This window comes from Desmodus rotundus, chromosome 10 (genome assembly GCF_022682495.2).
Source record: "Desmodus rotundus isolate HL8 chromosome 10, HLdesRot8A.1, whole genome shotgun sequence".
Classification (NCBI taxonomy): domain Eukaryota; kingdom Metazoa; phylum Chordata; class Mammalia; order Chiroptera; family Phyllostomidae; genus Desmodus; species Desmodus rotundus.
The window spans coordinates 64,807,811-64,820,649 of record NC_071396.1 but is presented as its reverse complement, the minus strand read 5'-3'; the positions used below and the strand labels follow the sequence as shown (position 1 = coordinate 64,820,649).

The 12,839-nt window shown below is 36.6% G+C and overlaps 1 protein-coding gene across 1 annotated transcript in view; it reads right to left on the bottom strand.

Moving 5' to 3' along the window:
* The window catches only part of PIEZO2 (piezo type mechanosensitive ion channel component 2), a 504,531-nt gene that overhangs the window by 68,991 nt on the left and 422,701 nt on the right, over positions 1-12,839 (bottom strand). The window contains exons 28-33 of the mRNA XM_045187937.3: positions 11,436-11,679; positions 8,983-9,079; positions 7,712-7,871; positions 6,156-6,245; positions 2,364-2,485; positions 1,247-1,318 (exon numbers count right to left, since the gene is read on the bottom strand). Coding sequence (XP_045043872.2) covers positions 1,247-1,318; positions 2,364-2,485; positions 6,156-6,245; positions 7,712-7,871; positions 8,983-9,079; positions 11,436-11,679 — 785 coding nt within the window. The remainder of the gene's footprint in view (positions 1-1,246; positions 1,319-2,363; positions 2,486-6,155; positions 6,246-7,711; positions 7,872-8,982; positions 9,080-11,435; positions 11,680-12,839) is intronic.

Here is a 12,839-nt window from a genome sequence, read left to right as displayed (position 1 = left end):
TGACTTAGGCAGAAAATAAAATAAAACTCTTTATAACTCATGGATTTTTTTTTCCTGCCACAATGCTAAAATTCAGTATTTGGAAAACTTTAATTCTATTCATATATACTGAGAAAATTTTGAATTGCTTCATTAAATTGGCTTATTGATTTCAAAGATTATTTCTTGAGTAACAGAAGCCAATGCTGGATATAGGTGACAATAAGAATTAGTTACAGGGAAAGATTCTGATCAACTTGATTTTCTAGTGATTCTAAATCTCATTAGCAGACCCCCTCCCATCATCATGTGATGTTATAGGCCTTGGTGATATTTCTTGTCTGATTATATTAGTTACAGATACTGAAATACATAAGACATACAAGACTGAAGATATCACAAGTAATTTTCAAAACAGTTAATAATTATTCAATATTCTGATATATTAAAGGAAGGCTAGATTCAAATGGATAATTCCATTAAAATACCATTGGCCAGTAGAGGGTGACATTTCTTTTGCTAGACAGAACAAACATTGCCACGGAGTTCCAAAATTATTGTTTTCTTTTATGATCAAGCACTAATTCTATGTGGCTATCAAGTTCTGCTTTTCAAAAACTGTTTTCTGACTTTGCTCTTAATTGGTCCTGGCTGAGCTGCCAGTGGCCTTGAGGCCTCATGATGGGAACTGAATTTGAAGTATAGTTTCAGAGCCTTTTTGAAACTAGGGAGGAGTCAGAGTGAGGAAATTCAATGCATATTAAGTTGTCCCCATTTTTATATTTAATAAATTGGACAAATCCTTATATGCAAATAAAAATCAAAGCTCTGCAAATCAATGCCTAGTGTCTTACAAAGAGGGTCACAAACACTTTGAACTTAAAGATTATCCTTAAATCAGAATCCCAGGAGGAGCAGAAACTTATTTTTATTAAGGGTTTTGTTTTAAGCAGAAAACAAATCCACATCAGCAGAGCTCTAGACCTCAGAAGAGGTTAACATAGTAGTCAATTATTCTTCCCTCTCTGAGCCCAGAAATGGTGTTTGGCTTTCTTCAGCCAGCATGGTAACCAGCTGATTTCTTTGGAAGATTCTGTATACAGGCTCACAGACCCATTTATATCACAATTTTCCTATACTCGGACCCCTATCAAGTCACAAGGATCAAACCATGCATGGAATACATAGGCCATGGGGATGCCTGAATTCTGGTCAAGGATATAAGGGTTAGAACTGGTGAAATTGTAAGAGGATCGAGAAAACCTACTGGAAGCATGATCAACCCAAGGCCGCCACCACTGCTTTTTTTTGCCCTTGGCTTTCTGTTTGTCTGCTTCTCCTAAAATAAAATATGTCCAAATATTAATTCTTATAAAGTGAGAAAACAAATTTTGAAAACCACGCTTTAACAACTCAATTGTCAAAATCTAGGTAAGTTGCAAAAATACATCAGAAGTCAGGAAAATGAACTATACTGAATCTGAAAATTTACATGTATTAGCAGTTGATTTCACAAGGTAAATACTGTGTTCTATTAACCTTATGCCACATTTTAATTTTCTTTTTAGTAACTGAAGGCATAGAAAGAAATATAAAAAGGAAGGGGTTATCTGTCAAAAATGCATTTTACAAGGAATTTTCTATTGAATTAACAGAAGAGAAACATCACCCAAAATTTATCGAACAATTTAGTGGCAAATAATTGGTTAAAATACATATATTCCCATAACCAGGCATTTTTCTTGTAATTACTTTAATGTATTAGTGAAAAAAATACATTTACTGTTGATTAATAGATACTCTCATGCATTATTTCTTCTTTATTCCCTTTAAATATAAAAGCTTGCAAACACCTATAAGAAGACCTTTTAAACTTAATTAGATATAACATATCTATAACTAGAAATGGTAAATACATAGCTCATCTTAAGTTTCATTGGAAATACAATAATTAAATTATATTTTAATTATTATTTAGGCACCACATAAAATATGCATACATAGTTAGTTTTCATATAAAATTTATAGGAATCAAAGGTCACAGTCGATTGCTTATCTGAAAATTCTTCCCTAAAGTAACAAAGTAAGCTAATATATGCCATTTTTTCAGAAACACATCTGTGGAACAGAAACTAGGTTATGTGTTGATTAAAGTTGTCTTGCTGAAAAGAAGATATTTATAAAATCATGGATTCATTAAATATGTACTATATGAAATAAATAAAGGTATCCCATTCACAATGAGAAGATAAAACTTATTAAGTTAAAAAATACATTTATAATATTGGCAAAATGAAAAGTAATGTTATTTTACAGCCCTACTCAATATCAAGATATTATTCAATGTCAAGGTACTCAAATAAGGGGGAAATGTCTTGACATACTTTCATCATCCTCTTCAGAGAGTTTTTGGATGTCTTGGCCTTCCCCTGACTCCTGGGTCAAGCTCAGCATCCTCTCCTTACCCTTTTTGTATTTCTGTTGCCTGGCTTTGATACGATCCATCCTGTAAGGGGCAAGAGCAGCAGCAATGCCAAGAACATGTCTGTAGTTATCATGTGGTCATACTTCGGGTTTATACTTTTATGTATACAGCTAAAAGCATGAACAAAGTAGTATTTGGGACTTGTGAACTGCTTCTTACTAGGAACAAGTATCCCCATGTTTTTTTTATATATATCCATGGTAATCTCTACTACACAGATACTAGTCTTAATAATATGACCAATAATAATTATGCTAAAGTTTGATATGTGATATTTTATGACCACTTATACTTAGTACCACTTTCATTCTGAGCACAGTGTATTATGAAATGTAAGTCCTTTGTTCTTCCAGGATTTGCATTTTTATAATATCTGTTTACCTTACATAATTGTGAACATCAAATGAAGAAATATATGAAACTGAGAACTGTTTTGTAAATAGCAAGTCACTCCTCAAATGTTTATAAGTTTTTTGTTAGACAATATGCCTCTTCCTATTTCAAATGTAATCTGCTATTGGTTCTGGAAAAATGTATTATTGCATCTTTAATTATTGATTTAGTACCTTTATTTTGTCTACTTACTCAGGAAGACTATTCCTGAAATTTTGAACTCTATTTCCCAGATCTGCCTTCCTGAAATGTTTCATTACTTAATCTAGATACCTAAAATTCTGGATATTTGCACAAGTTTTTAAACTGATTTAGTCACAATTTCTGCTTTATGCAGCTAGAACAACATTTTCATTTGTTTTTTGCAATGATCATTGTCTTCATTTTTATTCTGAACTTTTATCACTTAAGCAAATGAAAAATTTAGTGAAGTGAATTACAGTAACAGGCTTCACTTATGGGAACACATTCTAAATGTGGGTCCAAATTTGTTATTTCTGTAGACTTGATTTAGGTAGTTAGAAACAACAAAAGCAACGGTTATACTCTACTACACTATATATCTCATATCTTTGATAGTGAAAATAACCATGCCATGGGATAGTGTAATTTATTCTAGTAAATATTTTTGCATGGATAAAAATGAGGCCAGAATGGAGTGAAGCAATCTTATCAAACTCAGGGAATTTTTCTTCAGAAAAGTGGCTAGATTCTGAATTCTAGGCCATCAGCTTTTAAACCTGGCCCCCAAACACATTAAGAGATACCAATCCCAGTTCCAGCCAAGATGGAGGTATAGGTAGAAATGCTTCACTTCCTTGCACAACCAAAAGAAGGATAACAAACAATTTAAAAACAATATAAACAACCAGAAATGCCAGAAAATCAAATTGCAAGGAACTCCAACAACCAAGGAGCTAAAGAAACATTCACCCAGACTGGTAGGAGGGTGGAGACAGGAGACTGGTAGCCAAGCGGAGAGGAGGCACAGCAAGGCCAAAGACCATGCGGGCAAGGCAGAGCTGGCTGAATGGGAAACTAAAGACTCAAAGCTTGCTGTAAACTACTGCGGGGGGTTACCACTGCAGAAGAAACTCCCAGTCTCACAGGAAAGTTCATTGGAAACTGGGACTACAGCAGAGCAAGCAAGTGGCATTGTTTCCTCTCTGGCCCCTACCCCAAAGACAGTGCTGCAATGGCAGCAAAGACAGTTGCCCAGCCCTGGTGAATACCTAAGGCTCTGTCCCATTACAACATAACAGGTACACCAAGAAAAGAAATATGGCCCAAATGAAAGAACAGATCAAAACTCCAGAAAAGAGCTAAGTGACAAGGAAATAGACAACCTATCTGATGCAGAGTTCAAAACACTGGTAATCAGGATGCTCACAGAATTGATTGAGCTTGGTCACAAAATGAAGGAAGAAATGAAGGCTACTCAAAGTGAAATAAAGCAAAATATACATGAAACCAACAGTGAAGGGAAGGAAACTGGGACTCAAATCAATGATTTGGAGCAGAAGGAAGAAATAAACATCCAAACCAGAACAGAATGAAGAAACAAGAATTCAAAAAAATGAGGAGAGTCTTAGGAACCTCTGGGACAACTTTAAGCACTCTAACATCAGAATCATAGGGGTGCCAGAAGGAGAAGAACAAGAGCAGGAAATTGGAAACTTATCTGAACAAATAATGAAGGAGAACTTCCCCAATCTGTCAAAGAAAATAGACTTCTAGGAAGTCCAGGAAGCTCAGAGAGTCCCAAAGAAATTAGACCTAGGGAAGCACATACCAAGGCACATCATCATTAAGTTACTCAAGATTAAAGATAAAGAGAGAATCTCAAAAGCAGCAAGAGAAAAGGAGAGAGTTGCCTACTCAGGAGTTCCCATAAGGTTATCAGCTGATTTCTCAAAAGAAACCTTGCAGGCAAGAAGGGGCTGGAAAGAAGTATTTGAAGTCATGAAAGGCAAGGATCTACATCCAAGATTACTCTATCCAGCAAAGCTATCATTTAGAATGGAAGGGCAGATAAAGTGATTCCAAGATAAGGTGAAGTTAAAGGAGCTCATCATCATCAAGCCCTTATTATATGAAATGTTAAAGGGACTTATCTAAGAAATAGAAGAAGATAAAAAAAAACTATGGATAGTAAAATGACAACAAACTCATAACTATCAACAACCAAAACTAAAAAATGAAAACAAAAACTAAGCAAACAACTAGAACAGGAACAGAATCAGAGAAATGGACATCACATGGAGGGTTTTCAGTGGGGAGGGTGAAGGGAAGAATGGGGTGGGGAAAGGTACAGGGAATAAGAAGCATAATTGGTCGGCATAAAATAAACAGGGAGAGGTTAAGAATGTTATAGGGAACGGAGAAGCCAAAGAACTTACATGCACAACCCATGGACACGAACTAAAGTGGGGGGGATGCTGGAGGGTGGGGGGGCAGAGGGGGGATAAAGGGGAGAAAAAATTGGGAAAAGTGTAATAACATAATCAATAAAATATACTTAAAAATAAAAAAAGAATCCCAACCGCCAGAAGTTGCATTCATTGCTGGAAATTACACTCTAAGAAAATTCTTTACAATGTGTTTAAAAAAGCAATTTAGAATTCTCAAATCCCTTGGGTGAAGTCTGTCTTGATTTCTCCAGATTGTTGTGGTAGAAAAGGTCTTGAACTGAATTTATGGAAATATGGGTTGTGATATTTCTAGTGCTGCCACTAGTTAGTTGTGAATTTTAAGTTATCTAATATGGTGGGTCATCAGTTTCTCCTCAAAGGGACTGGATTATGTTATCTCTAAAGTTCCTTCCAGAGCCAGGATTCTGCATTTATTTTCTTAGCCCACAGATGTAATAATCATTTTCTCCAAGTATATGGCACTGGGCTAGATGCTGTCTCATTCATTAACTTGTTTAATCTTCATAAAACTTTATATGGAATTGTGAGCCCTAATTTAGAACAGAAAATTAAAATTCAGAGAATGTAAATGACTTGCTCAAATTTCCAAAGTAAACAGCCAAACTAAGACTTGACATTGGCCTTACCTAAGCTGGCTCTCTTTCTACCATGTTGCAGCCATCTTTCTTTTTAATGACTTCCATATTCAGTCTATCAGGCATAACAGTTACTACCTGATGCAAGAGTAAATACCTGAGAAGTTGGGAAAGTTAACACAAACAGGTTTTTCAGGGCGTTGAGGCTTCTCAAGAGCTGAGAGAGTCTGAATGGGATCATACAAACCAAAAATAAAAGGAATGGAGGAGAGTAAAATAAAGCATCCTTACTGCCTCTTCAGCTGATCCATTGACTTTTTCTCTTCCTCAATTCTTGCTTTTACAGCCTTTACAATTGTGGCCTGGAAAAGTTCAGCCCCTCTAAAGGAAAATTGGAAACATAGAGCAAATTAGTACTTCTGTTGTTGTTACTCTCCTTGTCCTAAAGTGATTACTAAAGGTTAGAAAACATTTCTTGTTGGGCTGTTGACTTTAGTTTCCTGGCTAGGAGTGGCAGTCACAAGGCCCTTTTTAGAAGCCTCTTCCCAGCGAATGAAAATGGCACAACCTACCCCCAAGAAGGAGGGGATGCTCACAACCCTGAGAGATCAGTAAAAATAAAATGGTTTGTGTTTTCTAAGACACTAAAAGCCATGTACCTCTTCAAACCTGTCCCATAGAATGTTATACCTCAGCAAGGTGTTATTCACCTGACCTTATTCTAGTTGTCCCACTAGGAAGCATTTGCAAGAACTGAGGTTAGATTGGTTTTCTACTCAATAAGCAGAAAAGAGTATGTAGTGATGTTCAGTCTCTTGCCTCTTTGATTCTTTTCTTTCTATTCCTTCCCTCCCTTCTGTTTTGTTTTTTCTCACATTTCAGGCCAACTTAAGGGATCCCATAGATCTCATCAATGTCTCTTAATATTCTCAACTTTGTCCCATTGTCATACATCATAATCGCTTGGCAAATTACAAGTTTGTAAAATCCCAATGGTGTTTCAGCCCTGTGCTTGGATGGGCTGTCATCAGAGGTACAGAAAACACATGCCTGGCCAACCATCCACTGCACTCCTTTCTGGAAACTCTTCTGCTCCTCTCTAGTGGCTATTTCAAACTTCTCAACCTTATTTCAAATCTTGAATTCCGTCAAGGGCTTTTGACTCCTAGTAAATTACATAGCTCCCTACTTCTCAGAAAGAACAGAAGTCCTGAAGCAATTATTTGCTCAGCTTTCTGCCATTTATCCAGCGGGTGCCCTTTCCTGCAGTGACAGAGGATGAGGTGACATTCTCCTGACTGAGGTCTGCCTGTGCTCAGTTCCCTTCCCCACCTGCAGCCTGAGGGACTCAACCCTTCCCTTTATTCCTCTCTTCCTGCATTTTTAACCTTTCCTCTGTTATTGAAATCTGCTCATAAGCAAGCAAATATCCTCAAATCTTAGATAAAGAACCCATGTACACACCATAGTTTCCTATAGCCTTAGGAAGTATAAGAGTCCTCAGTTCATTATAGCCTTAGGGAATGATGGAAGTGCAGCCTTCCATCACTGCCCCTAAAGTCAAATATCTTATAGTCACTGTCTCCAACCCTTTACTTTCAACCTCAGCTCACTGGTGTTTGGCTCTGATTCTCGCCTGTCCAGTTCACTCATTTCACTCTTCAGTGGGCCAGTGTCTCTGAGATGGGTACTGAAGCGAAGGGAATCCACAACTAGCTATTGACACCCCCAATGCAATGACATTCTTTTTAATACCTAGTCCTCTTCACAGTCTTTCCCCCTAAACTTACAAGACCAGAGGCAACAACTGGAAGAGTGAGTGGAGTCTAAGAAGAAGCCTACCCTACCTTGATGCCAGGATCTGTGAAGCTTTTATATCCGCCACAACATGTAGGAAATAGTAACTCATAAAAACTCTTCTCTGCAGCAGAAGAAAGGCAAAACATATGCTGTCCCAAATAATTCCTGCTTCACCACTGGGTAGTTTACATGAGGAATCATCCTCAGCTGAAGCAAAAAATAAAAAATTAATTAAAATTTACATCCATTGTACATCCATTTACATCCATTTACATTCATTGTTGTTTTATACCTATGGTGTGATCAGTCTTGGGAGATCACACAGGCATGAAAGCAACATTCTGACCCATCAAATCACTTATGAGTTGATTTATTAACAGGCAAGGCTACACTCTTCAAATCCAACTATGAACATTAATCCATAAGGCTGACCACAGCAGAGTGAACTACTGGCAATGTAAGGAAGAGGAGAGGCTCTTTGCCAAGGAAGGCTCCTGCATATCCCTCTCTTTTAGACAGAAAGGGACCCCCCCAACTTCCAAAAAAGGCCATAAAAATAATGTCTGCATGTCTCAGTACCACAGGCAATGCTCTGGAATGGGCTCTACCCAGAGGTAGGCAGCACAGTGGGGTCTGTTAGAAGAAGGGGTCTCAATAACACAACTGACCCTAAATCAAAACAAATCCCCAGTGACTTTTCATCTTTAGGAAAGTATAGCCTAGATTGTCAGCCACAGTGGGGAGTATCATTTTCAAATTGCCCCCAGTCTGGGCACTATGTGTGTGGACCATGTGTGGTGTTGCTCTGGGTTCTGGTGCAAGGGGCAGAAAAATGGAAATGGGACTTCTGCCTCTGTCCTGGTGGGAGTGTAACTCCAGAAATTTTGCAGCTTTTCCCATTTGTTTCCTGAGTTTGAAGTTCTCTGAGCTTCCTGAGGAGAGAAGAGCCTGGAAGTCAGAATAACGTTGATGACTCAAGATTCTAACTGCAACGACCACAGGTTTGACTGGGCTTTTCTAAGCCTTCTTAACTATAATGCAAAAAGGTTCAGGAAGTTACTACAGGCCACACCCAACTCCAAACCTGTCAGGATTTTGGGTGTTTGTAGATGACAATCCAAGGTGGCTAGAGTAGGAGCACTTCCCATTATGGATAATACCTTCAAAATGCAAGGCAATTCTAGAGCCTCCATGTAGATCAAACTGAACTCTACTTTTATTTCTTTTCTTTACATGTTTTGGCCTAACTTTTAAAGTAGAATAATACAGTTGTCCTTCCTTGTTGTTCTTCCATTCCCAAATATGCTTTCATACTTACGCATTTTATAGCCTTTGACTGTGCAGGCCAGGCTGAAAGCTTGGATCAACCAGCAACTATTTTTAACCAGTTTTTCAATGTATCCACATGCTCCTATCTGAAAAATAAATGTGAAAGGCAAATTCTGAAACTTTGCACCCAGAAAAAAAGCTCAATGTCTTGTGATCCCAACATGTGCAAGGTTTCATAAAATCTCAGTGCCAATGATTATGGAAAGTACTGACAGTACCTAAAATTACAGTCACCATGGAGTGGTGCTTAAGGAACACTATCATCTCCTGAGAAAATTAAACCCAATGAGTAAAGGAAGAGTTTTTTGTGTGATGTTTCCTGCACTTGGAAGCACCTCTCTTTTCAAAGAGGAAATATTAGATTATCATAGAAATAAGCTGAACTCTATTATAACAAATGGGTAAGCACTGAACCCCAGGAGTTGAATTTTGGATTTTCTGGCAAAACACACATATTAAACCTATGCTATTTGTCATGATGTCATCACAGACATAAGGTACATGATATATAGTTCTTAGAATAGGAACAGAGTATATGTTTTAAGGCTTTTTTTTTCTTGCCAATTCTCTGGATAAAGAAATCTTTTGGGTTGATTTGCATGTGACTGTCTCATAACAATGCTTGTCATATGTTAAATTCACATAATGATGCAGGAAGAGTTTAAATAAACATTAATCATTGCAAGCTAACACATAAGGGTAGTGGCTGAATTATGTATATTTCCTGGGAAATGAGATTGGAGACTATAATTAGGATTTGCTCCCAAATGAGCAGTTACTCAGCATTAGTATCCAACAGAACGTGTTTTCTGAATTCATATTTTAGTCCTACACAGCCACGTTTTTGTTTAGTTTCCCTAAGTTGGGATTATTCTCCCCACTTTGTCTCCCTGGACATACTTCAATCTGTTTTTCAAGTGTCTGATGGGCTTAAATGGCATCACCACCAAGAAGCCTGTTCCCAACTTATTTAAGCAATGTATTAGGTACTTTTTTTGTTTTATTTTTCTGAACAGTTGTGATAATTAACATCAAAAGATCATATAATTATAAGTAGGTTGACCTTCCCTTCTTAAAAATGTGATTTTCTTGAGGGTAAAATGTGAATATTATTTATTTTTAGCTCTTTAAGATATGAAACAGTGCCTAGCAAAAAATATAGGTTTACAGAATAAATGAATGCATGGATTTTTTAAACACATATATTCCAGGAATGGTTGTAGGGATCAGCTTTTAGTAATGGATCCTTAACCATCAGACTGACTTTAGAATGAAATGATGTTTGTTTTCCTATCTCATATCCTCTCCTATAACTCCCAATATGGTGAGGTAAAATTGATAAATAAAAGTCACTCTTATTATCAATGAGAAATTAACATTTTAATGGGCTGTAGACAAAATAAATTATTCAAATGTTCATGGTAACACAGACTTGACTTTCTAAGACCTCTAAACACAGCAATGGATGTGCCTCCCACCAAAAAAAATCAAATGCTTTTACAGTTCAATTGCCTGTCTAGTGAACTCATCTTTAAGTAGTTAGGAAGGGGAGAAGCAGGAAGTTATTATGTCATTGTTCCTCTAATGCATTATCAGCCATAACCTGGGAGTAGTAGGCATTAGGATTAACTATAAGTTAGGGTCAGCTTGAGATGTATTAACTCCTTCAGTTCATGAAATATTATTGTTTAATACCCCAAAACAACAAATAGCTGGTGTCTCGTGGCCCAAAATATTTATGTGACTCTGAGATTACAAGGGGGCAGTGTGAGTTATCTACCAGGTCAGGGGAAAAGCTATGCTCTGGAACATGGAATTTTAAAAAGCAGAACAGACAAACTTTGTAGAAGAAAGGTGGGTTGTGCCTCAACTCTCTGTTGTCTTAGTTGGTTTCTGCTCACATGCCTGTGCTGTGAGGCAACCATGAACTTGTGATTGCCTCTGTGTCTACCCACATCTTATGTGTATATAAAACATTCATGCTTTCAACAGCATATTCTATCTCATTCTCTACCCCAAACAGTGTTGTAGAGTACTATGCTCATTTTATTTAATATTTCTATAACTCTTTCTAGATAAGAGTTCTTTTAGCCAACATGACATGACTTTAAAGGGCCATTTTGTATTATAGTAAGAGTGATGATAAATTATTTCTCAGAAGAGATGGATTTTAATTAATAAAATATGTTTTAGAGTTTATTTCTATGAATACATATCCTTTCATCATGTGACCTCAAGACGGCAGAACTAAGCAAAAAGGATTCTGCTTAATATGGAAAAACAGGAAATAATAAATGGTCATTTGAATTCTGAATTTGCAGCTTCTCATTTGGGGCTTTTAAGAGAGCAATGTGGTGGATGATGGGTTTTTAATAACCACTGAATAGGCTGTTTACTCTTACACTAAAAACACAAATGTGTTACACAGTGGGAACCACTTACTGACAGTATGTTTTTCATTGTAATGACAAAAACGTTGTATGCAATCAGCCAGTCCCAATAACGCAGGATGCTCTTGATTGGTTTCAATAGCAAATCACCACCAAAGAGCAGGAAATAAAAGCAGGCCACCAAGTAACCCATGCAAAAGATGCTGATCCTTGTAGTCCCAGTGATAAAGATGATTGTGAGGACGAACCAGAAGAGATAGCTGAAAATAATCACTTTGGACATGTCCAAATATGATCTGAAAAACAAAACAAAACCATCCAAAGACAATAACAAAAACAAAGAATAAATTAAGTTGGGAGATTCTACTTTAATTATGGAAAAAGTCATAGTATTCATTTGACTCCACTTTGCAAGTAATACTGTAAGCTCTGTATTCATCTTTCATTTGACACTGCCTGGTCTACAGAAAATCCTCACTGAAATAGTAATGGATGAGTAGGTAAGTTGTGAAAACACTGTGTGCATGTTTATCATCAACTGATTTGGGCCAAATTTCCCTCAAACAGCAACATTTTTTTGCCCAGTACTTGAGAACTCAAAGTTCCTGTCTTTCTATAGGAGGATTGAGTAATTGTATGGTAGAGAAAATTATAAGATACAGATGCCTCCAGGAGCAAGAGAACAGTTACAAATGTGTTTCATTTAAAGCTGAAGAGTTCATTACTACCAAACCAGTTACAAGAAATGTCAAAGAACTTCATTAAAAAGACGAAGGGAGAAAAGAACATAAATATAAATAAAATGGCAATACTTATATACATATCAATAATCACTCTAAATGTAAATTAATTAACGTGTCAATCAAAAGACATACAGTAGCTTACTAAATAAGAAAAAAGACCCATCTATATATGTGCTGTCTTCAAGACCCACTTTAGGTTGAAAGACACACACAGACTGAAAAGATATGGATGAAAAAAGATGTAAATGGAAATAAAAATGTTATACAACAAAGACTACAATAAGAGACAAAAAAGACATTATGTAGTTATAAATGGATCAATCTAACAAGAGGATATAATTCTTATAAACATTTATACACCCAACATTGTAGCATCAAAATAAATAAAGCAAATATTGATGGACATCATGGTAGAGATTGACAGTAATACAGCCATAGTAGAAGACACTAATACCCCATTGATTAATAGATCTTCCAGACCACCCCCCAAAAAAAACATGAACAAGAAAACTGGCCTTAAATGACACATTAGGTCAGATAAATTTAATTTATATTTTTAGAGAATTTTACCCTAAAGCAGCAGAGTACACATTCTTTTCAAGTGCACATGGAACACTTTCCAGAATAGACCACATGTTAGGACCCAAAACAAATCTCAGTAAATTTAAAAAGACTGAAATCATATCAAACATCTTCTCTGGACACATGGCATG